General features: G+C 45.0%; 2 protein-coding genes across 10 annotated transcripts in view; one reads left to right on the top strand and one right to left on the bottom strand.

The window, feature by feature from the left end:
- Positions 1–755, bottom strand: part of LOC142558564 (ras-related protein Rab-31-like) — a 32039-nt gene extending 31284 nt beyond the window's left edge. Inside the window, exons 1-2 of one of the 8 annotated variants that reach the window (XM_075670730.1) lie at positions 661–755; positions 226–305 (exon numbers count right to left, since the gene is read on the bottom strand). Coding sequence is in view for 6 of the 8 variants with exons in the window: in XM_075670701.1 (XP_075526816.1) it covers positions 226–305; positions 544–582 (119 nt within the window). In the remaining 2 variants the exon portion in view is untranslated. The other 7 variants (XM_075670701.1, XM_075670722.1, XM_075670745.1 and 4 more) reach the window with 7 other exon arrangements.
- Positions 756–3999: 3244 nt separating this feature from the next.
- The window catches only part of eIF2beta (eukaryotic translation initiation factor 2 subunit beta), a 45386-nt gene continuing 27893 nt past the window's right edge, over positions 4000–21492 (top strand). Inside the window, exons 1-4 of one of the 2 annotated variants that reach the window (XM_075670690.1) lie at positions 4000–4198; positions 9279–9435; positions 13004–13098; positions 14238–14430. In XM_075670690.1, the coding sequence (XP_075526805.1) occupies positions 4181–4198; positions 9279–9435; positions 13004–13098; positions 14238–14430 (463 nt within the window). In that variant the 5' untranslated portion in view covers positions 4000–4180. The remainder of the gene's footprint in view (positions 4199–9278; positions 9436–13003; positions 13099–14237; positions 14431–21492) is intronic. The other variant, XM_075670683.1, reaches the window with a different exon arrangement.

Below are 21492 nucleotides of genomic sequence, written 5' to 3'. Positions count from 1 at the left end.
AAACTGAGCGTGATGTTGCAGGGTAGATGTTTCCTCGAATACAAGATATGAAGTTATGCTCAAAATGCTAGAACCTTAGGAAATCACAAAATAGACGCGCTACATGTAAAGCCAGTTTTCAGCAGCTAATATAAGCGTGTGCTATGTGCCACTTCAGAGAAAGTGGTATTTGCGCACCGGACACCAAGCAAATAAGGACGACTCACGTTATAAATGTATACCCACCCTATAGTGCTCTCCGCGCTGGAATTAAACGTATTGTATACAAACCGCTGCAGGATGCTAGATTTCCCAACACCGGAGTCCTGCAAGCAAATAGACCTGCCCGGTTAGCTTTCAGCAGGTTCTCAATCTGAATGCGACATTACATAGTAATATTCAGACATGATGAAGGAGCGCTACATCTGCAGTGTACGGGCCTGCAGCACAAATCATTACTATCACATGGCATATAGCAACAGGTTACGCGCTAACAGCTGACTCGGCGCGCAGTTCCGCTTCAGACATAAGCAGTTGACTTCATATGTCATACGGTTCTCTTACTCCAAGGAGGCAGACTTTGACTTCAGTAGTAGTATTCATCGTTGACAGTGACTCCTTTGTCCGGTGCTAAGATTTATCATTATCAATTCGAAAAGCTCTGAACACCTCCCCACCTACCCGACAAATCTACCGATCGATGCGCCATCTGAGAACCGGGGCTATGTGAGGGCAGAGAGGCTTCTCAAGCAGCTGCTCAAACAGACAGCGGGCTGATGCATCCATAGAGTTTTATACAATAATTAAAACTCTAGATATATGGATGCTGAATAAATGGATGGACGTTATGAGCGTCTTCTTTGGAACAGAACGGTGGGTCGCGCCACCAAGATCTTGCTATTATACTTCTTAATGTCCTACCTAAGTTAAACAATGAAAAAAAAGACACTATGAACCACCACGTCCAAACTTGCTGATCGCCTATTGTGAACTGTGCTTTTGTACGTCTCCGTCTTTTGTCGTTTCAATACTTTTCTTCCACCAATCCTCCAATCGCCTATTGCGGACATGTTTGCTTTACCACTGCTCCCGCTGAACCCAAGGGCTTCAAGGAGGCCAGTGGTGCCTAAATCGACCGCTGGGTAGACGGATCTTCACATTCTAATAAAACATGCTCCGTCGTTTCCCTAGCTTTACCGCAGCAAGCACATGCTTCTTCTTCCTTCTTATATCTCGCTTTATAGGTGCGTGTTCTAAGGCATACCGATCTCGCTTCGTAAAGTAATGAGCTTCCCTTTGAGTTATCATAAATGGTTTCTTTCCTGATTTCGTTTTTTTCCTCGTAAGTAGTTACTCATGGCAGTTTCATGCATGGTGATGCATGCATCGACTGAAGCTAGCGCCACCTGGCGCCTCTTTCTGAAGCAGCCTGGTCTGAAGTTACAGAACGATCACGGAGCAAGGAAAACACTACTTTTATGCGAAGCATACTAGCCGCACAACCACGCTCTTCCTTGCTGCGCCGCGCGCGGCCGCGTAGCTACCATATGACGTCATAACAGCTGCAAAAGCGGAGGCTCAACTCGTGCGCTCGCTTGCGGCCGCGTAGCTACATAGCCGGGTCTCAGCTCGTGCGCTCGCCTGCATGAGTTGTTTCTTCGTCTAGCCGAACCAAATATAGCCAAGCAACAGCAGTTCACCAGGCTAAACAGTGGTTCAACAACTAAAATAAAGGCTAGTTAGCTTCGCATCCTGGGCTTAAGCTTAGCTAAGCCACAGCCATTTTTTTACTTCCTTCGTGGAACGAACATATAATTATAACGGAATTGTGGAACCGCAGAACTATGGTGGAGGAATATTAGAGGTGTACGAAGTGGCCTCCAAGAGAAAGAGAGAAGACTATATTGCTAGTCACGGTGGCACGGTGGCGGCATATAGAGTTTCTCACTATAACACCTAGAGGGAAATCTGGCGCCACCGTCTACGGGAGTTTCTCAAGGGGCGCTGTGTCGTCATTAACGATAATCGTCATCTGCATTGATGCGTTTCCTTTCTTTAACGCTGCGAGCCCGGTACTTTCCAGTAACGAAGGGCACGCACGTTATCAGCATGATAGCATTGCCGACAGGAAATGCTATCACGCTGATAACGCGCATGCCGTTCGTTACTGGAAAGTACCGGGCTCGCAGCGTTAAAGAAAGGAAACGCATCGAGGCAGATGACGATCGTTGTGTGGCAGAAGGGGCACTCCAGAGCACTCTAAGAACAGTTTATACCCTTTGGCTTGCCCCTTCTGCCACACAAATATAATCGTCATCTGCCTTGATGCGTTTCCTTTCTTTATCGCTGCAAGCCCGGAACTTTCCAGTGACGAACGGCACGCGCGTTATCAGAAGGGGCACTCCAAAGGGTGTAAACTGTTCTATGCTGATAACGCGCGTGCCATTAGTTACTGGAAAGTTCTGGGCTCGCAGCGATAAAGAAAGGAAACGCATCAAGGCAGATGACGATTATATTTGTGTGGCAGAAGGGGCAATCCAAAGGGTGTAAACTGTTCTTAGAGTGAGGGTGTAACTTTGCCTAAGAGTGTAGAGTGTATCTTGCCACACAACGATAATCGTCTTCTGTCTTCTGCATTTCCTTTCTTTAACGCTCTAGCCTGGTACTTCCAAGTCACGAACGGCATGTGCGTTATGAAACAGAGCATTCTCGACAGGAATAAAGCAGCAGGCATGGCGTTTTCAAGAAAGGAAACGCAAGCAAGGCAGATGACGATTATTCACTCTTAAGACGGTTGCACCCTTTGGCGTGTATATTTGTCCCACAACAATAATCGTCATCTGCCTTGCTTGCGTTTCTTTTCTTGAAAACTCGGAGCACGCTACTTTCCTGTCGAGAATGCTGTGTCACACTGATGACGCGCAAGCCGTTCGTGACTGGGGAGTACTGGGCACGCAGCGTTAAAGAAAGGAATTAAACGCGGGCAAGACAGATGACGATTATCGTTGTGGAACAAGATAAGCCACAAAGGGTGTAATTTTTTTAAGTGTTGCTGTGTGACAAATATACACTCCAAAGGGCGTAAATTGCCAAACACTCTTAAAAAGGAAAAGGAAGCTTTGGAAAGGTGACGTCATCAGTTGCAATGGTCACGTGGCTTTCTTGCCCTCCGATGTTAACGCCGGAACTTCGCAAGATTCTCCGCTTCATAGCGCGCATACACTCTTAAAGAAGCTTGCACCCTTTGGGCTTATCTTTTCCCACAACAATAATCGTTCTCTTGCCCGCATATCCTTTCTTTAACTCTACGCGCCTGGTACTTTCCGGTCACGGACGGCGCGCGCGTTATCAATGTGACATTCCATTCTAACGTTCACGTGGCGCGGATTAGATCATGGGAACAGATTGGGCAGGTTAGGTTAGTTCGTGCGCAGAGCTAAAAGGCACTGTATACGGAAAACTTGCACACGTACAAGTGCAGAAACTTTTGAGATCGGAATGTGCAACTGCTTTTTCAGCGCGTCACAACGGCCTCTCAAGCTCTTGCACATGAATGGGTCGCATATGACATTACAAATTATAATCGTTGGTGTTAGGGTGCATGCAAATGCAGCTGAGCACTTGCCCCGTAAAGCTCGGAGCAGTCGGTGAGATTGGTTTCGGGGCGCCGAGTGGTTGGGTATCCAAAGAAGCTTTCGCTTTTTTTATAGCTTTCGAGAGTTTAGACGACCAAAAATCTGGCGTGTTTCCGTTCGAACATCCAAATGCGCAACAACGAAAGCCAGGAGTATACACGTGTGTGTAGGCGAAAGTTATTCTCGACATACACAATAACCACACGCATTGCCGAGAGGTGGTGTAAACATGGCGCCGCCGGTTCCCTGGTCCCGCCCGGTCGCCGCGGTTGGCTACAGCTGGGGGACTACGTCACGAAAAGTGGGAGGCGCGGGAAGCACGGCATGATGAAAGCATCGCCAAGCTCTACCGAAGGATATAGAACGTCTGCTCCTGTCGCCGCCTATAGTCGCTTTGGTCGCTTGCCGTGCACATGTAATCTCGGCACCAAGTCGGCGAAGTTTCGTGGTAGCCGGGTTGGGTTTGGTGTGTGTTCGCTCTTCGAGCTTGTCCGTCGGGGTTGGTCACCTTGCTGTATTCGAATTTTCTTTGTTCGAGGTTGCTGATTACCGATCTTCGCTCCAGCATGGCAGACGACGAAAGTGTGAGGAAACTTTGCATCTGCATAGCTGCTTGCTTCGGAATCGTAGCGTTGTTTTATGAAGTGCAGTAGCTTTCAAACCCCTGTACCAAGTGAAGATTGCGTTGAATGTGGATTTAGTCAGGATGTGAGTGATGATACGAAACTTAACGAATCAATTTTGTCGATGATCTGTTGTAGCGGTGAAACAGAATTCTGCCTATTTAAAAATTTGCGTCGTGGTTAGGCTTAGCAGAAGCCTTGTCGCTGGCTGGGTAAGTCCAAACCCTTTAGACGGCAGGTAAATGTTGCCTAAAATACCTCGTAGTGGTAGCTCAAAACATGTGACGTTGCTACTGCATGTGAGTCTTGACACATGAGGCTACTGCTTTCCATGTCGTCGGCGATTAAGCGCGCCCTGTAGCAATATGTCGGCGTTGAACCCTACGTGCTTGTAACACGAAGGACACGCTGACTTGCATTTCCGTGCAATAGTATTTTTTTTAAACATGCGGGAGCCCACAAAGTATGGATAGGACTGGTGTTCACTTTTTGGCGTGTACCGGCATTCGTTGTGTCTTCGTTAAATGTCCACTCGGTTGCGTCACGTTGACACGGTTCTTGACGTAAGCCATGTGACATGTTGCTTGACCTCGTTGTCATGCGGCCGAATCGTAAAGCGGCCCATTGTAACCGAACCTAATGATAGTGTAGGTGGTGTGCACGTCGTTGTTTCTTGCTGTGAAAAATTGGAACTCTAATACCGACATAGAAGTCGAGATTACGTTTTAATATCCCATGTGAGAGTGTTTTGCATGACAACTTTGTTCCATCATGTGGTTCCTGTGGTCGTGATAAAGCATTGCTTGCTTGTTCTGTTTGATGAGCAGCTCAAGGCTGATAGAAACAGGTTTTTGGCATATGGGGCACCTTTTTCATTGCTGTGGCTAATAATGCCGAAATAAAAATTGTGCATAATTTAGATGGTAATTTCGTGACTTCTGATGTTACATTGCATCATTAATACATCACTCCTTTGTCCACCAATTGCAGTGAGCACCAATTCACCCTTATCAAGAAAATGAGAACATGGATGTCGAATATGTACTTTGCCAGAAAACTTTTATTCATTTTAATGGGGCATAAATGGAAGTAGGTGTTCATTATGCAGCTGAAGTTCCCACATGACTTGCTTGCTCGCATGCACTACGGCACTAGCAGGCACGTTAGCGCTAGTCACTGTCCTGCCCAACCAAGAGCAAATACATACAAAGAGCTTCACAGGTGCTGCCATATTCATGACTGCAGTGTTTGCAATGAAGTGGGGATCAGGTTCACAAAGGCGCCTACATAAAAGTTGGCTTTCTGGTGCTTTAAAAATTTTCCATAAAGCAGAAATAAGGCTTCACATTACCGATACTGTCATTTTGGTTGATTGTAGCAGTCGCCATGGCTTGCACCGTTGTAATGTCATCTGATGGTGTGCATTGCAAAGGTTGCATTGTGCAGTGATGTGTAGCTAGGCTGGTGAAGCATAGCTTCAGACATTACCTGTGCTCCAGTGTCGTAACATTGTACTGGTTGAGTAATACATGCAATGTTTAATGACTGCTATCAATTAAGTGAACCATGCTCGTGTACAGATGTGTTAAAATTTATGCATTATTAGTAGTGTGTGGCTTGTGTCCATGTATAAGCATGGGGTCATGGCTATGAAATACGTAGATGTAATGTGGCTGGCATATGAATAGCACAGCATGTAAGCTTGCTAGGTGACTGTTCCTCCATGCTTCCACATACAGATGTAAGCATGCTTCAGGTTTAAGCTGGAAGCAATGGAGCTAGGATGGACTGGTGAGAGAAAAGTCGAGGTGACATAATGTCTATGTTGAAGAGTCTATGGAGCTGCATCAAACTTGGGCTATATTTTGAGATTCCAATCCGGCACTTCAGGTGATAAGATTCTGCCCTTAGATGCGGACCTTACTATGTCCTTGCTCTAGAGGTGATCGAATTGCACGATGTTGCTCTAAGAGCTGGCTATTCATAAAGTTTCAATGGATTCCGGGACATTGTGGCTTACACGGAAATGAGCTTGCCGATGAGGAGGCAAAGATGGCCCACATTAATGCCACGCCAGTGTCCATCCCATCCTCACGACCAGACACTAATGCCCTAGTGTACAGACTTCTTCGCAATAATATCGCAGTATATTAGACTTTGCTAAGTCATTGTCATCGCCACCTTCATGCACTTGACCCAGAGAAGAAAAGGATACCACAAACATGAAAAGGTGCAATGCAAGCTTGCTGCACAGATTATGATTAGGTGTGGGCTTCACCAGGTGTTACCTACATCTCATCGGCCTGGCGGACAGTCGAAATTGTGAGGAATGTGGTATTCCTGACACGACAGAACACCTTTTGTGCATCTGCCCGTGATTTGATGTACAGATAAAATTGCTGACCGACATCTTGTCAAAATTTGTTGGACCATTAACTGAAAACATTCTCTTGGGACCTTCACCTAATCCTCGTCATCAGCCTGACTGTCTGAACGCTCTCAACAAATTTTTGTATGAGAGCGGACTGGAGAAGAGACTTTAAAGAGTCTTGATGGCATGCAAGATTTTAACCACCCTCGTCATCCTCATAATCGTCTTCTCCATTCTTTCTTTCTACACCTTTTCCCCTTCCCTAAACGCCGAGTAGCAGTTCAGAACATTGATTCAGGCCGACCTCTCAGCTTTTCTATCATAATAAATACCTCTCTCTATCAGTCTTAAATTTCTTCTGAAGCTGAAGTTGGGGTTCGTACACCTTGAAATTCTTGACAACCCTTGAATTTGGAAAGAGAGATTCAATGGCCTTTCAAACTCCTTGAAAATATATGTTCCTTGAAATGGTTTGGGGGTGACCTTTGAACATTCAAAAGTACTAAACTCTGCATCGGGGCTATGCTATGGTCATTATCGAGAATTGATCCTAAATATCTTCTTTTCAGAGTGTCGCTAAGCGATGCAATGTGGTGTGTCCACAGCCACTAACGGCAGGTTTGTTTAAATTACCACTGTTATTGGCAAAGCTAGATGAAGCCCAAACAATAAAAATACTGGTAGGGCTTGGTGCTCTACAGCTATTTTTGTTGTGCTAGTTAGTTCACACTGCAGCTATCATGGCTCCATTTTCCTACGTTCTAGAAATGCCTGGTGGAAAGTAAGTTTCAGCCATTTGATTTCAATGTGACAAACATCTTTGGCTTAAGCTAGACACTACTAACCATCATACTAGAAAGTGATTGACATTACAATGGGAAAGTCAACTAGTTGTGTGTCTTGAACTGGGACTGAAGCTTTCACAAGCTTAAAACAAAACCTGTACAGTACTGTGCACTAATACAGTGTTGCCCAGTAATGAGTACAGGCATTTGCACAGGCAGTGTTCAGAAAAGATATTCAACTGTTCGTGAAGCTTGTGCCAAAGGTCGGTCTGAAATCTACTGCGAGCTCTTGTTTGAGTGAAAAATCTACACAACTAGAAGTATAGCTCGGAATAAGTTATACATACGATGGTCAAAAACACTGATGAATAAAGATAAACCATGGCTGGAAAAAGTAAAGTTGCTGTTGATATTAGTCTAGTGCAATCATCAAAGCACAGACTTTTGAGCATGTATCAAAGTGTGAGGCATTGTTAAGTTGGTGTATATGTCGGATCAGCAAATTAGACAACCAGACAAATGCTTCTGTGTCTTTACTGCTGATATTTAAAAATCGGCTCCCCGATGTGCTGAAAATTCTCAGATCTGACGAATTGTTAAAGTGCAGTTGTTTCACACTGGTGCTCAACGCAGAATTCAAATGGCAATGTTTAATAACGTGTCAATTTAACAATAGAAGGAGTCCCCTGAAAACCGCCCTGAGCAGACCACTCTGGTTTCCATACTTGGCAAATAAAATCCATGTGTTCCATCCGAAAGCAATGCCTTGTGGTAATTTGTGATATGTAATGCCTGTTTGGCCATTCTCCCACTTTCAAAAGCAGAACATTGCCAGAATAAATTATTGAGGTCTGTGTGGCAGTGCAGCTTGCACTTAGTGCATGTTTGAATGTTGGGTCATCACCATTTTGCTGCAGAGTTTGGTGTATAAGGTGAATTTGGATAGGCCTTACTGATGAAGACTTCTTGGGAGCGTGAAAGTGGGGTCTTGCTTGAATAGGGGACAGGTGGGGTAAACTGTTTCAAGTGTAATTAACTTGAGGTACAGAGGGATGCACATGCATGAACATGGTAGCTGCTGAGGATGCTTTGTCGCTTTGGAGTTTGTATGGGTTACTGTATTTAGCATTGAGACACTCAGTGAAAGACCTTGCCACTGCTTTGATAAATCACTCATCTAACAGTGGCAGCGTTTTGCTAGAATTGCTTGTTAGGGTTGCATTTCTTGCAGCACAATACCATGTCAGTTGTTTAGGGTATAGCTTATCACCTCTAGGCTGGTCTGCTGCTTGTCCTCAAAATAAGGAGTAGGCAAATGTCTGCTGGAGGAATACAGACATGGCAGTTTTCACTTCAGTTTTTTGCTTGAAATTAAGGTTCTCTACCTCAAAACCAAAAAAAGTACTGGCAAGCCCCAGAGTGGCCCTAAATAATTATAATAAACATTCCTACAAACCACTTTCGGTTTTGCTTCCCAGGAGGTGTTTGTGTCATGGAAGTCGTGATACAGAAGGTGGTCATGCGAGAACAGAACATCGTAACGTTTTGGCACCCACTCTGAATTAGTAGCAGACCGAGTGAGCCGGAGTGAATACCAAAATGTTCTGCTCTCACGTTAACACCTTTGCGTCGGGACCCATGCAGCTCCTGGGAAACAAAACTGGATCGTAAAAAAGTTATTTTACTACTTTGTTTAGTGTGCTTTGAGGCTTGCCAATATTTTCTCTAGTGTTTTGCTGTTGATTAATTGTATTGAATGCAAAAAATGAAAAGTAAGAAAATGGCATGTCAGTACTCCTTTAAGGTGACTAATCTAGTTGTATAGCAGAAAACTAGACAAATTGTAGAAAGCAGTCACTTAAAATAATTCATGGTTCTTCTGCAGATCTTCGATCCATCATTGAAGAAGAAAAAAAAGAAAAAGAAGACTCCTTTTGACCCCAGTGCATTGGAAGATGGCAGCGCAGCCGATGTTGCTCAAGCAGAGAATGGCATTGAAAAGGAGGATGCTGAAAAAGAGAACCGTGAGGATAAGGATGATGGTGAGTTTTTAGGTGATGTGGGCCACTGGCACAGCAGTTAACATGAGTCTAGGCTGTTATAGCGATGCCTTTTTTTACACTTTTCGCATTCGTGAGTGGCTGAGTTCGATGCTCTGCCTTGGGTGGAGCGTCACTTTACCGCTGACAAACACAAAAAGCATAGAGAAAAGGAATCGCTACAAATTTGCAGCCTTGCTTTAAGTGTGAATTTTACCTGTCAACACTAGCTGCAGTCGGTCACTTGACTTATATATCCAAGGCTATGCTTGGCAGCATATCATTTTGGTAAAGGCGCATTTTAAATTACGAGTTTCTGTAGTCATTGATAACATATATATAGAGGAGGAACAATGACTGTTAAAACTATGATTCAAGTCCATGTGTTACGATTTACAACACTGCACAAGCCATTTTTGAGATGTAATGTGTGCCAGTGACCAGATAGCAGAGCTATGCAGTTTTGTTGAACTAAAATGCACAATGCACATGGTGCTCCGTACACGAAATATATTAACTCAAGTTCATGGCGTATGTTCTTTTTGGGCCATGGTGATGCACATTTGCTTCGGCCAACAACAATGTGCTTTGTGCGCCTTTCATTGTAAACTTCTCTTAAATGAAATCTTTCTTTGTGCACAATCCTGCTCTGAACAAACTTTGAATCATTGAGGACTACATTATCTAAACTGCTTGCAAGTGACAAAATAAGAACCTCTATGGAAATATTTCATGTAAAAGATCATGCGCGGATAGTCAACCTTTTGCATTGTACTGTGGCACCACCTCATTGACTCTGCGAGAAATGAAATGGAATGCAGGTGTACTGTGGGAAGCGTGGTAAAATTTTTTGTGGGTTTATCAGCTATTTTGACTCTTTGTTACCATCAAAAGCAGCTTCCTAGGCAAGGTTTTGTCTCTGCCATAACATTGGTTCTTGCAACCAAGCTAAAAGCTTTGACTTTGGACAAGCAACTTCATTAGGACTTTGCAAAGCAAAAAAGTGAGTCCTGATCTTTAGTCCTCATATGAAATTTTCCAGAGTATTTCTGCCATTTGTCAGCATGTGCACTGCCATTGTGACATTCAAGGTACTGTATTTGAACAGTAGCCTGCTGTATTTCAAAGGTCCATAGTGTAAACATCTCTCTTTGCTCTGTTACGAGAGGCAACAAAGGCTTATTGATAATCACTAGACTAAGTGGCTGTACAACCAAAGTCAAATGTTCTGTTTTTTACTACGATTAATGGTGAATTCCACCGGTCGATCTGGCGCATGTTTTTTTGCTCCGTGGCTAAGAAATAGAATTCCATTGGACGATCTAGAGCAAGTTTGCATTTTTCACTGGTTGATTGAGATCAACTGGCTCCACAACGAGGCGCTCCTCGTTGATCCGCCGAGCAGAGATGGATTTCACTGGAACTCTGATGATGTGTTGGCATCACTTCCGGGTTGATCGTGTGGCTTGGCTGTTTTCAGCCCTTTTTGATGTGTTATTTGGTAATTCTGTGCAGTTGTTTACATTATCAAAATGGCGTCGTTCAACTGTGTGGCAGTGCTTCTTGCCTTGAGCAATTCTGACAGCAGCACTAGTTCCTAGGAAAGTAGCAGCAGTGACAACTAGCAGTTGTACGTGGTTTACGAAATAGTATTTAAGGTGCAAATACAGAAATCGCGACATGGCTGGCGGAAATAGCGGTTGCCGAACTTGCGTTGTTCTCCTTGCTGTAGCATGTTTATATTTCACTGATCGATCTGGATTGGGCCGCCCCGTGCCGAATTTTGTTGATCTCTCGTGGATTCAACATCCCCCCCGCCTTAGATCAACCAGTGGAATTGACCCTAACTTTTCTCGCTGAGAAAGCACTTGGGACAGACTCAAGAGAATTAAGCGAGGTCAGCAGTAAGTAGAGAGCAGTACAATCTCTTTTAAAGAACAGTCACCTTTCTTGGACATGGCAGTAATGTTTCCTTGTTTGAGCTCATGAGGAAGAATATTTGATAGCGCTATGTTATGAAGTATAGCAGGAAGAAAATCTGGTATCAGATGAGTGATCACTCTTTTAATATGGAGATTGCATGCCATCCAGCCTTGTAGAATCCGCATGAAAGGTAACACGTCTTAAGGTGGTGTTGGCAACATGAAAAATGAATGAGAGGTCAGCAAATTATGCTTCATGATCATGTTTTAGGGTGGCATCAGCAATTTCTTTCAGATGGCTGTAAATGTTATTGTGAAGCTATTACTTTTTTTTTGCATGTCCTTCTGTGAGAGTGAGAATCGAAGTCTGCCCAACACCGATAGGAATTTTGAGAGAGGTCTTTGTAGGCAGGAAGTACAAGTCACCGAAGACCAATGGACAGTGGTGATAGCATCAGATAACAACTTCAAATAACCTGCATCAGATAACATGAGTTGCTGGTCATGCTTCACAGATAACAAAAAGCCATTCTGGTCCTTTGATTTGTTGTGAAACGCTAGCAGGAGCAGCACGTCATCAGCATTGAATGTTGTCTGTGCTGGTGGCACACATGATATGCTGCGGTTTCAAAATTGTGATCCTTGGCTAGTAAGTTTTGAGATGTCGTTGTGCACGACTTGCATTCATTGGTGTGATTTGTTTGTGTTAAGTGTGCTGCCATAATGCTCCCTGCATGGTTGTGTAACTGGGCTGTCCAAAGGCTGCATTGCAATGCTTTCTGTACTTGGCATATTCTGCAGGAGCAGCACGTCATCAGCATTGAATGTTGTCTGTGCTGGTGGCACACATGATATGCTGCGGTTTCAAAATTGTGATCCTTGGCTAGTAAGTTTTGAGATGTCGTTGTGCACGACTTGCATTCATTGGTGTGATTTGTTTGTGTTAAGTGTGCTGCCATAATGCTCCCTGCATGGTTGTGTAACTGGGCTGTCCAAAGGCTGCATTGCAATGCTTTCTGTACTTGGCATATTCTGCATACACATGCATTTAGTGATAATGAAAGTTCGTCGGGGCTTCTGATAAGTGCTTAAATCTCTTGGTATTCGCATGTTGATAGCAGCTTAGCACTTGGTAGGGAGTCCATCTGGATGGAAGCAAAATGTTGTAAGCTCTAGAGTAACATTTTGTGAGTAACATTTTGTGTGGCCTGGGCTGCTAGTGCAACATTGTGATAGTGTGATGCCTATATTCCAAGGCAAGTGCTCAAGGTCCAAGTGTTCCTGAAAGAAGTATGCATACCTAGTAATGATTAGTCTGTTGTTGCAGCATCAGTGTTATGGAAATGCTGAAGTAGTATGCACCTTTTAGATATAGGTACACAATATTTTAAGAGTGGTGCTGGAAATTGACTACGACCAGTAGGATTTTCACGTGTGCATCAGTTCTATACTGTCTGTGTATGGAGTGGTTTGGCTTGATTGACCCCAGTCCACCAATGTGCACAGCAATTTCTGTATACGTGTAGGTGGCGAGCTGTTGCAATTTGACATTGTACAAGTTCATTGCTTGCATGCCGTTTGTCAGTTTACTGAGGCTCAGGTTTTTGCCAGTCCAAAAGCAACGTTGCCTTTTTTGTATGTTTATGCAGACCCCACCCTGGACTTGGATGACTTTTCTGGACTGAAAAAGAAAAAGAAGAAAAAGAAGCCATTCAGCTTAGATGATATGGATGCTGCTCTTCCTGTAGGGGTCACTTCATGCATTTTTCCGCAATTCAGTTTGTCACTTGTACCCTTGTTTTCATTGGCAAGATGGTGTCTTTGCTTTCTGAGTACCATGCAACTGCTGCAAAGACTTCTTCGTCCACTCCACACCATATCATAGCTTTCATTGCCAACTCCCAATGAAGCAGCACTAGTTAAGACTAGTTAGTGGCAGTGCTGGCAGCTGGAGTACTGATAATTTATTCCTCTGAGTAGTCCTCACCAATGATAGGGATTCAGCTCATGCACAGGGGCTAGACTCGTGGCCGTAGAAGTGGCAGTGTGCCAGCAATCACCTGACTCGCTGAACAGAATGCTCACAAGTGCTCATTGGACAGAATGGCAATAGTTAATGCGTAGGAAGAAAGTCCTGAGATGAGTTCACATAGCATGGCCTAAATTGCCAGTACCATGCACTGAAGGTTGCATGCGACACCTGCACTTAGTGGCATTGCAACAACGTGTGATGCACATAGGGCTGTGCGATGAGCAAATGTGAAATTCGTCCATGGCATTGACAATTGTGAAATTGTAGGTAAATATAACATCTCACCAACAGACAGCACTAAAAAAAGAGTTAATGAGCTTTTTGCACAGCTGGCATTGTAAAAAAATAAAATCTTTCACATGAACCTTATTTTCTTAGACTGGCCAGTTTGGACATTTTTGCAAATCCGGCTGTGTCCGGAAAATTGGTCATAAAAAAATTACTGGAGTTCTATCTGAAATTGTGTACTGACTGACTAGAACATAGGTTTTGCTTTTAAAATTTGACTTGAAATCCAACTTATTTGTGAAATTATAAACGGTTGTGCGTTAATGAGTTGATAATTCATGCTTCTTTGTTGCGATATGACATGTTGTTGCATACAACAAATGAATGTTTTTTGTGTTTAGCCTTGAACCTATACTAGCATCTGTGACTATGGGTTCAATCAAGAAAGAAAGGTTTTACTAAAATACCAATGTGGAATTTCAAATTTATGTTTGGGTGTCTGATTTTTGCAACAAGCGATAATTACTTGTGTGGCAGGGTCCAAGCCAGTGATGAAGGTTGAAAAAGAAAGGAGAATGAAGTAAATTGTTACAATTTATTTTGAAATCGACAAATATGTGCAGGAAATGGAACCGAAGGAAGAATTGTCTGTTATGGCTGATGAAGATAGGGACGAGGAGCGGGATGGCGCTTTTGATGACGATTTGGACTTCAACCTTCCCAAGAAGAAAAAGAAGAAGAAGAAGATCACATTTGATGCAGTCGATACAGAAAGTGGTGCAGCTGGAGATGACGACAATGATGATACAACATTTGGTGAGTCTAGCACTTTCTCACATGTGTTGATCAATGCACTGCATGTATTTTTGCTTATACAAATATTTTTGTTGCTGCGCTCTATTAAAGGGTAGTGGTTATAACTATGTAAATGCAATAAATTTTGCGCAGGTTTGTAACTGCAGTACATGCTGCTTGTGGTGCAATACCATACCTGCCAACCCGTGAACATAAAAATTTGTAAAAATTTCACGGACATCACAAAAGGGGAAGGAGGGAGGGGCTAAAAGCATGCATTCTATTAAAGAGCCCCTCACCAGGTCTGGCCATTTTGAGCTGACAAGCACAGAGCATACAATGCACGATAACTATTGTGTCTGCAAAGTACTACATTGCTATGCGCCACAGAAAGATCTGAAATTTCAAATCAAATGCGCTGTTTTCCCTTCTCGCCGGGAGGATGACGTACACGTGTTCGCGTTGTGACGTCGCTTGTGGTGACACGTGACTTCGAGAATTATTCCAGCCAGCATTTGTTGTATGTGTAATATGTTGCTAGAATAGACGAATTAAAGCTTAGAGAATTAATAAAACGCACAAACTGAATGTCTGCATGTTTTTTTTACTTCGCGCCGCAGCAAGAGAGATGTACTTCTGTTTGGTCTGCTTATTCCCACGTCGTGCATTCGTGCGTGCAGACACCAAAACTGTCATTTTCTACTGTGTTCCAGCGCGGGATCATGCTCTGTGATCCGATTGTGTCTGGCTCAGTATTCGTGTAGCACAGATTATACCCTCCAGCCAGGTGTCCTCGTGCATAGTGCGCAAAATCATGTGCTGCACGAAACGAGATAGTTGCAACAGCTCTCACGCAATGCTGTCAGTGGAAGTGCGCCGCACTGAAAAAAAGCGAGGGAAAAAAAAAATGAAGGCGGGGCCCGTGACGTATACGTCACGCGATCGTCGAGGGCTGGTATGTGAGAACACGGAAGGAATTTCACTTGCGGAGGCTAGACAGGGCGAGTGGAGAGAGTGTCTGTATTCGCGGTGAAGCTCTCCTTCTGATATTGGGTTCGCGACACTGAAATATTTCAACTCCACCCCCCCCCCCCCCACCCCCCCAATCGTTTCAGGGTCACATTTTTTATTGCAGATTTAAATTATTCAGGGCAACTTACGTGTAAAAGTAATTATTTTGTCTTGCACAGTACACTGATGCACTTTGAGCTGGTGGGGCTCTAGCAGGCTGAAACACATTTTTTTGTCTTCGTATTGCCTAGTGTTTTAACACTTCCAACAAGCGAATGAATGAAGGTTTTACTTGCTGAGCACTCCACTACTGCATCGAACCTTCGGACGCATCAAAGCTCATGTGCAATAGCACATGTGCATCAAAGGGATATAATATTGCAGTTTGACCACGAACGTGCCCCGCAGCTCAGTTGCTAGAGAGCATGCTCACTTTGCACCAGCGCCTTATTGTAGGGAAACAGAACCAAAGTCAAGCTTGCGGGGCCCTAGCGGCGGCCGAGAGGTGCTATGGCATTTTGCTATTGCCTAATGTATTAAGATGCCAAGGGGAAATTGAACCAGCTAAATTGGTGTGCAATGCCTGGATTTGATACTGCCAGAGCGAAAGTAGATGCTCACTTCGCTTGTGAATCAAGGCCATTTGTCAACAGAGCTCACTATCAATGCATTTGGGTGCCCCCTCACCCCCTCATCGTCCTGCGAGTGGCTGCCAGCTGAAGCCTCGGCTACTTCTTATCCTTGACTGCAAATGGCGGTAGTTGTCTGCTTCTTGACCCATGAGAATGACGAGACAGAATACAAAAAATCACTGCCCCGTCCAGTCCGTGAAGATGGTCGAACAGCGAAGCTGTGTTAGTTACACTGAGTGTTGCACCATGCAAGTCAAAACTTCACAAGCAGTCTCTGTTGTAAATCTTTAGTTTCACCAGTTTTTCACCTAATCTTCGCTTTTGCGTGCATCATGGGGTGAGCATGCTTTAGGAGTGCTTTTTTGGGGTTATCTCTGGCATCTGGCATTAGGCATCTCTGGCACGCAGCTCGGAGTCGGCCCTACGATGACGAGCCCATTCACGAGCCAACTTTCATTGACACTCTTGGTAGGCAGCTTCTTTCTCAGTACGCACTACTCGTGGTCTTCCCATAGTTGTAGCTGGGATGGAATATGTGGTACCACTAATCCAAAGCTCAACATATTGTGCGCAAGGCCCACCACTGCAGGTGCAGGCGCTGCAATCGTTTTGACGATTGGTTGGATTGGTTTGACGATTGATGTGGCTGCCGCACTTCTTGCTGGCGTAAGAGATGCCTGCAGCCATTTCGCTCCTTCCTACTATTGCGTTTCAATCGCTGGGCACTGTTCGTTGGTCGCGAACCGCCAGCATAACATTTGTTTCTTTCGCGGCAGGATGGTATCTATCGTTGATAAATATCATGCCGATCTGGCTTGATTGCTGAAAATGCACTGTGTGACAACCGTATAAGATTCGCATATAAGATAGCATTTCTTTTCCTCTCCTGCAAGGTCACGTGGCCCCTTTTTAGCGAAGTCTGATAACGACGCCACAACGCCTGCATAAACAGCTTCGCTGTAAAAACTGGCTTGACTCTGAGAAGAATGCTTTGCACGAAAATCGTTCCTATCAGGCTGTGACATGACTTCAGAGCAACACAAGGATGCCTGGATTAGCACTGTTATTCGCTTCCTTTCAAACCCGTTGACTCTGCAACCACCTTTTCGAGCTTTGGGCTGTCAAGCTTCTCATTTCAAAATGTGGGATGGCCTCCTCTATCGCCAGAACTGCCTCTCTGATGGCCGCAAGTGGTTTCTGGTCATACCTCGACATCTTCGTGGTGAAATATGTTCTGCCTTCCACGCTGACCTACAGTAAACACATGTGGGTGTCTTCAAGACATACACCTGGTTTCGCTCCAGGTTTTATTGGTATGGCATGCACACCTTTGTGTCCAAGTACATTAGATTGTGCCCTAAGTGCCAACACCACAAGGTTCCTTCTCAGCATGTCTCTGGTCTACTCCAGCCAATCCCGTGTCCTGCCAGGCCCTTCGATCGCATAGGCATTGACCTGTATGTACCCCTTCCCAGCATGGCTTCCGGAAACCGTTGGATAGTCGTCGCCATCGACCACTTGATGTGATAGACAGAAACGGCTGCCCTGCCTGCTGCCACAGCTCGTGATATAGCATCCTTTCTCCTGAAAAACTTTGTTCTCCGTCATGACGCACCTCGCGAAGTTCTGAGTGATGGAGGATGTGTGTTGCTCTCCGAAGTCGTACATGCACTCCTTGCTGAATGTCGCATCGTTCATTGCGCCACCACTGCCTACTATCCTCAAACTAAAGGTTTGATGGAAAGATTTAACCGCACCCTTGGCGACATCCTCTCCAAATACGTCACCTCTGATCACACTTATTGGGACCTTATTTTGCTCTTCATGACATACACCTACAACACTGCACCACAGGCGACCACAAACTTTTCCCCATTCTTCCTCTTGTATGGCCATGAACCTTAGACTGCACTCGGCACCATTCTTCCGTACCAACCCGACTCATCTGAATGTACGCCTATCTCTGAAGCTGCCTGCTGCGCCGAGGAATGCGGTCAGCTCGCCTGTTTCTTTACAGCTGTCGACCAATGGCAACAAAAGTCATGACGTGATGACCACCTGCATTGGCACTTTCTTCGAGATTCCCTTGTGTGGCTTTGGGTTCCAGCTGTTCCTGCTGTCCTCTTCCAAGGTTGTCTCCAAATATCAAGGACCCTCCCGTGTTGTAGGTTAGACATCACCTGTGAACTATATTGTCGAGCCTGTCACGCCACCTATGAACTAATGCTGTTGTGGTCGTGAAATTGTCCACATTGTTACATCTCAACACAGCCAAGGGCATTAATTAGGTGTTTACCACTAGGCAACCCCACTCATTCATCAGCACCTATCCAGAAGTCAACACAGCATTGGCACCAACAGTTGATGGGTCAACAAAAGGCACCTCTCCCTGGACCTGACAGCCTGAACTAATTGATGAATAGGGCCAGCGTTGAATGCTAAAGCGGGAATGGCTTTGACCTCAGATTCCCAGGTTGGTAAATATGCGGGGGAACGTACAGAATCGGAGGCCGGAGTTCAGCGGAACAGTGCAATATCATGGATGGGATATTGCGACCGACTCGACAATTGTAATTGGCCGCGATAGTAATCAGATTCCCTAGTCTAGTTGCCTAGGGAAGACGTTTTTAAAAGTGGAGACTTCTGATGCAGGGAAGTGGTGCCGACGTGTCCTGATGTGAACACAGATGTTTAATATGCTCTTCATGGAGTGCCCACTTCCGTATCTGGAGCCAGTTTAACTAGTGTAAAATAAACCATTTTTCTTTCATTTCTACTACCGGATGTACTCGTCGATGGGCTTGGAGGATTCCTGGCCCAAACGCCACCTCGAGCTGCAACAACGTACAGCTCCTGAAGCCTTGTTAGGACCCACTGATACTATGTTCACCAGGAGTCGCTGGGATGGCTCCTTTTCCGATGGGGGCATCAGTAGTGAAGAGGAATGCTCTGCACTGCAGCCATATAGCCAGTTCTCCAGGGAGGCGCGAGCTCAAGATTGCTTGGGCTGCTCTTGTGCCCTGTCCCTTGCTTACTTTGGAGTACATTTATTAACTCACGTAATTTTGTCGCAAAATTAATCAAATTCAGATAACTTGCTGTGTTTGCATAGATATAACGTGTCGCAGAACGTGTCTCATGTTAAATTAGGGTTCAGGACATGTATAATATTTTTTCCTTTCTCATAGAGACTGAAAATCCCCTCTTGCGTTATGTGTGGTCACCTTAGTTGCATGCAATTAAGCATGATTTATTTTTAAAATTAGTTTGACACCTAGTAACCTTCCATTTCATTTTCCATTCTTATCATGAATCGTTCCTAGGAGCCAATTCCAGCAATGACAAACGGCCATAATAATGGAAAATTAAGTGGGTAAATTAGAGAATACAGCCCCTCAGACACAGTGCAAGCGAGGCATACCAAACCACATGCAAACTCAGTGGTGCACACCCATTGGGGGGGGGGGGGGGGAAGCCTGCCTCGCAAAAAAAGATGCACACACTGAAGTATCACCAGTTTTTGAATATTTGCCTGCAAACAAGGGGATTGCATGCCTACAGGAAAGCCATGTAGGTGAGCATCTCGTGGTAACAGGTTCAGAGATAAGAAACTACATAGCAATCAGTTTTCAAATGCTCCCGATTGAAATATGTGCAACAATGCCAAATATAAAGTGTGCAGTTGTGGACGTGAGCATGTGATAGTAAGCTGAGTGAAGGGGGAAATGATATACTCTTAAACCACCACGATGGCAGCCACTGTAGTGTGAACCGAAAAATGCATTCTAGTGGAAGCAGAACAGCAGTAAAATTGGTGGGGGTCTAGTACCACAGGAGTACTGACCACCCTGGGTTTGGGCTTAGCAAGCCACAGGGTCGCGCGTATTGCCTTAAGTTAGCAGAAGCTGTTTGTCTCCGACGACAAAAAATACTGAAAAAGGGGTGCCACTAGCACTTCTGTGCGAGAGGATGGCTCCCCATGACACAATGCTAGGAAAAGTCCCTGCAGCCATGCTGCTGGCTCTCGTGATAACAGTCTCCGTCAGCTTGGGCCTCCAATAACTGTGGCTCAGCATAGTATGTGCAAGCACTAGGCACTGCTCTTCGGTAGCATTCGGAAAAGGACCCACACAAGGTAAGCGCTTGCCGTACATGCAAAGTCACCGTAAGAGGGCTCAAGTCTGAGACACTAACAAAGGGGCTGGCAGCGGAGAGGAAAATGTGTACGTACAAAGTGCTGCCCTGAAGAGATCGCCCTCGCACTCGCTGTCGGTAGCAGCAACCGCCATTGACAGTGAGAGTGCTGCCACCGCAAACCGGTCTGTGCATGGCTGAGGCCACCACCAACAACCATTGCGAGTGGAGAGAGAGGTGTAGGGACAGCACAACAGGTGAGTGCCCACACAAGGGCACCTAGGGCCAGGCCACCTCAATCCCCACAAATTGCAGCACAAATTTTTAATTTTTTTAAGTCATGGGAGGTTGCCGCACCTTGAGAGCAATACTGGGCAGCATTTAATTCTAAAGAGATGAGCTTTTCAAATGCTTGGTCACTGCCGTCTATGTTTTTCTGTGACCAGTTTGGACTTGTTTGCACAGCTGTACTATTGTAGCAATATGAGTGGAAACACGCAAACGCGTGGCAAATAGCCTCGAAACCGGGTTAGTGCGATACGCGGATGGCGCTGTCGAAAACTGAAGGGAAAGGGGGGCACTCTTCCACTAACTCTTGGCACTCCCGCCTTGCTAGCGTTGCCATGAAACGGTTGCTGATTGTGTTTCACCGGCTGCTAGCGTTGGGTAAGGTGGTTATAGTACGCAGAGCGTGGCAGTGTGTTGCTTATAGTTCTGTGCAAAAAATATCTTTCTCTCTATGACACACATGGAACATCTGGCAGTAATACCGGCTTAGTACTATAGTACCTGTAATAGCATTCACGCGCAGGAAAAATCAGTATTCTTTTATACCTATTTTGCTGTATCCTGGTTCTCGTGAACGGAGAAAAGTTGCACACAGCAGTCAGTTGAAAAGTTTTTATTGGGCGTTTGCGACATGGTAACAAACTTTGAATGCACATAAAAAAAGTACCCCATTATATCAGCATCAGATTGCCTTTTTCTTGCACGTTTGGTGGGCTTATAACTGCTCATGGCTCCGCTGGCTTGAATGACGGCCTCCATTCTTTCTGGCAGAGACCCATAGAGAGCCTCGATGAAGGCTGTGTCACCTTGAAGACGTTTCCACTGTTCTTGTATAGCGTCCCACAGTTCATCAGCGATTGCCAAGTACAAAGAGAGCGTGGAAAGCTTAGCCTTCATACATGCCCAAACATGCTCTATTATGCTCATGTCTGCACCCTTCCCACACCACTCAAGGTGCATTACCCCTTGTTCATCTAAAAGACACGGCTCAACCTTTGCTGTATGTGCAGGAGACAAG

This window comes from Dermacentor variabilis, chromosome 1, assembly GCF_050947875.1.
Source record: "Dermacentor variabilis isolate Ectoservices chromosome 1, ASM5094787v1, whole genome shotgun sequence".
In the NCBI taxonomy this organism is placed as follows: domain Eukaryota; kingdom Metazoa; phylum Arthropoda; class Arachnida; order Ixodida; family Ixodidae; genus Dermacentor; species Dermacentor variabilis.
This window is presented reverse-complemented; position numbering and strand designations above follow the sequence as displayed.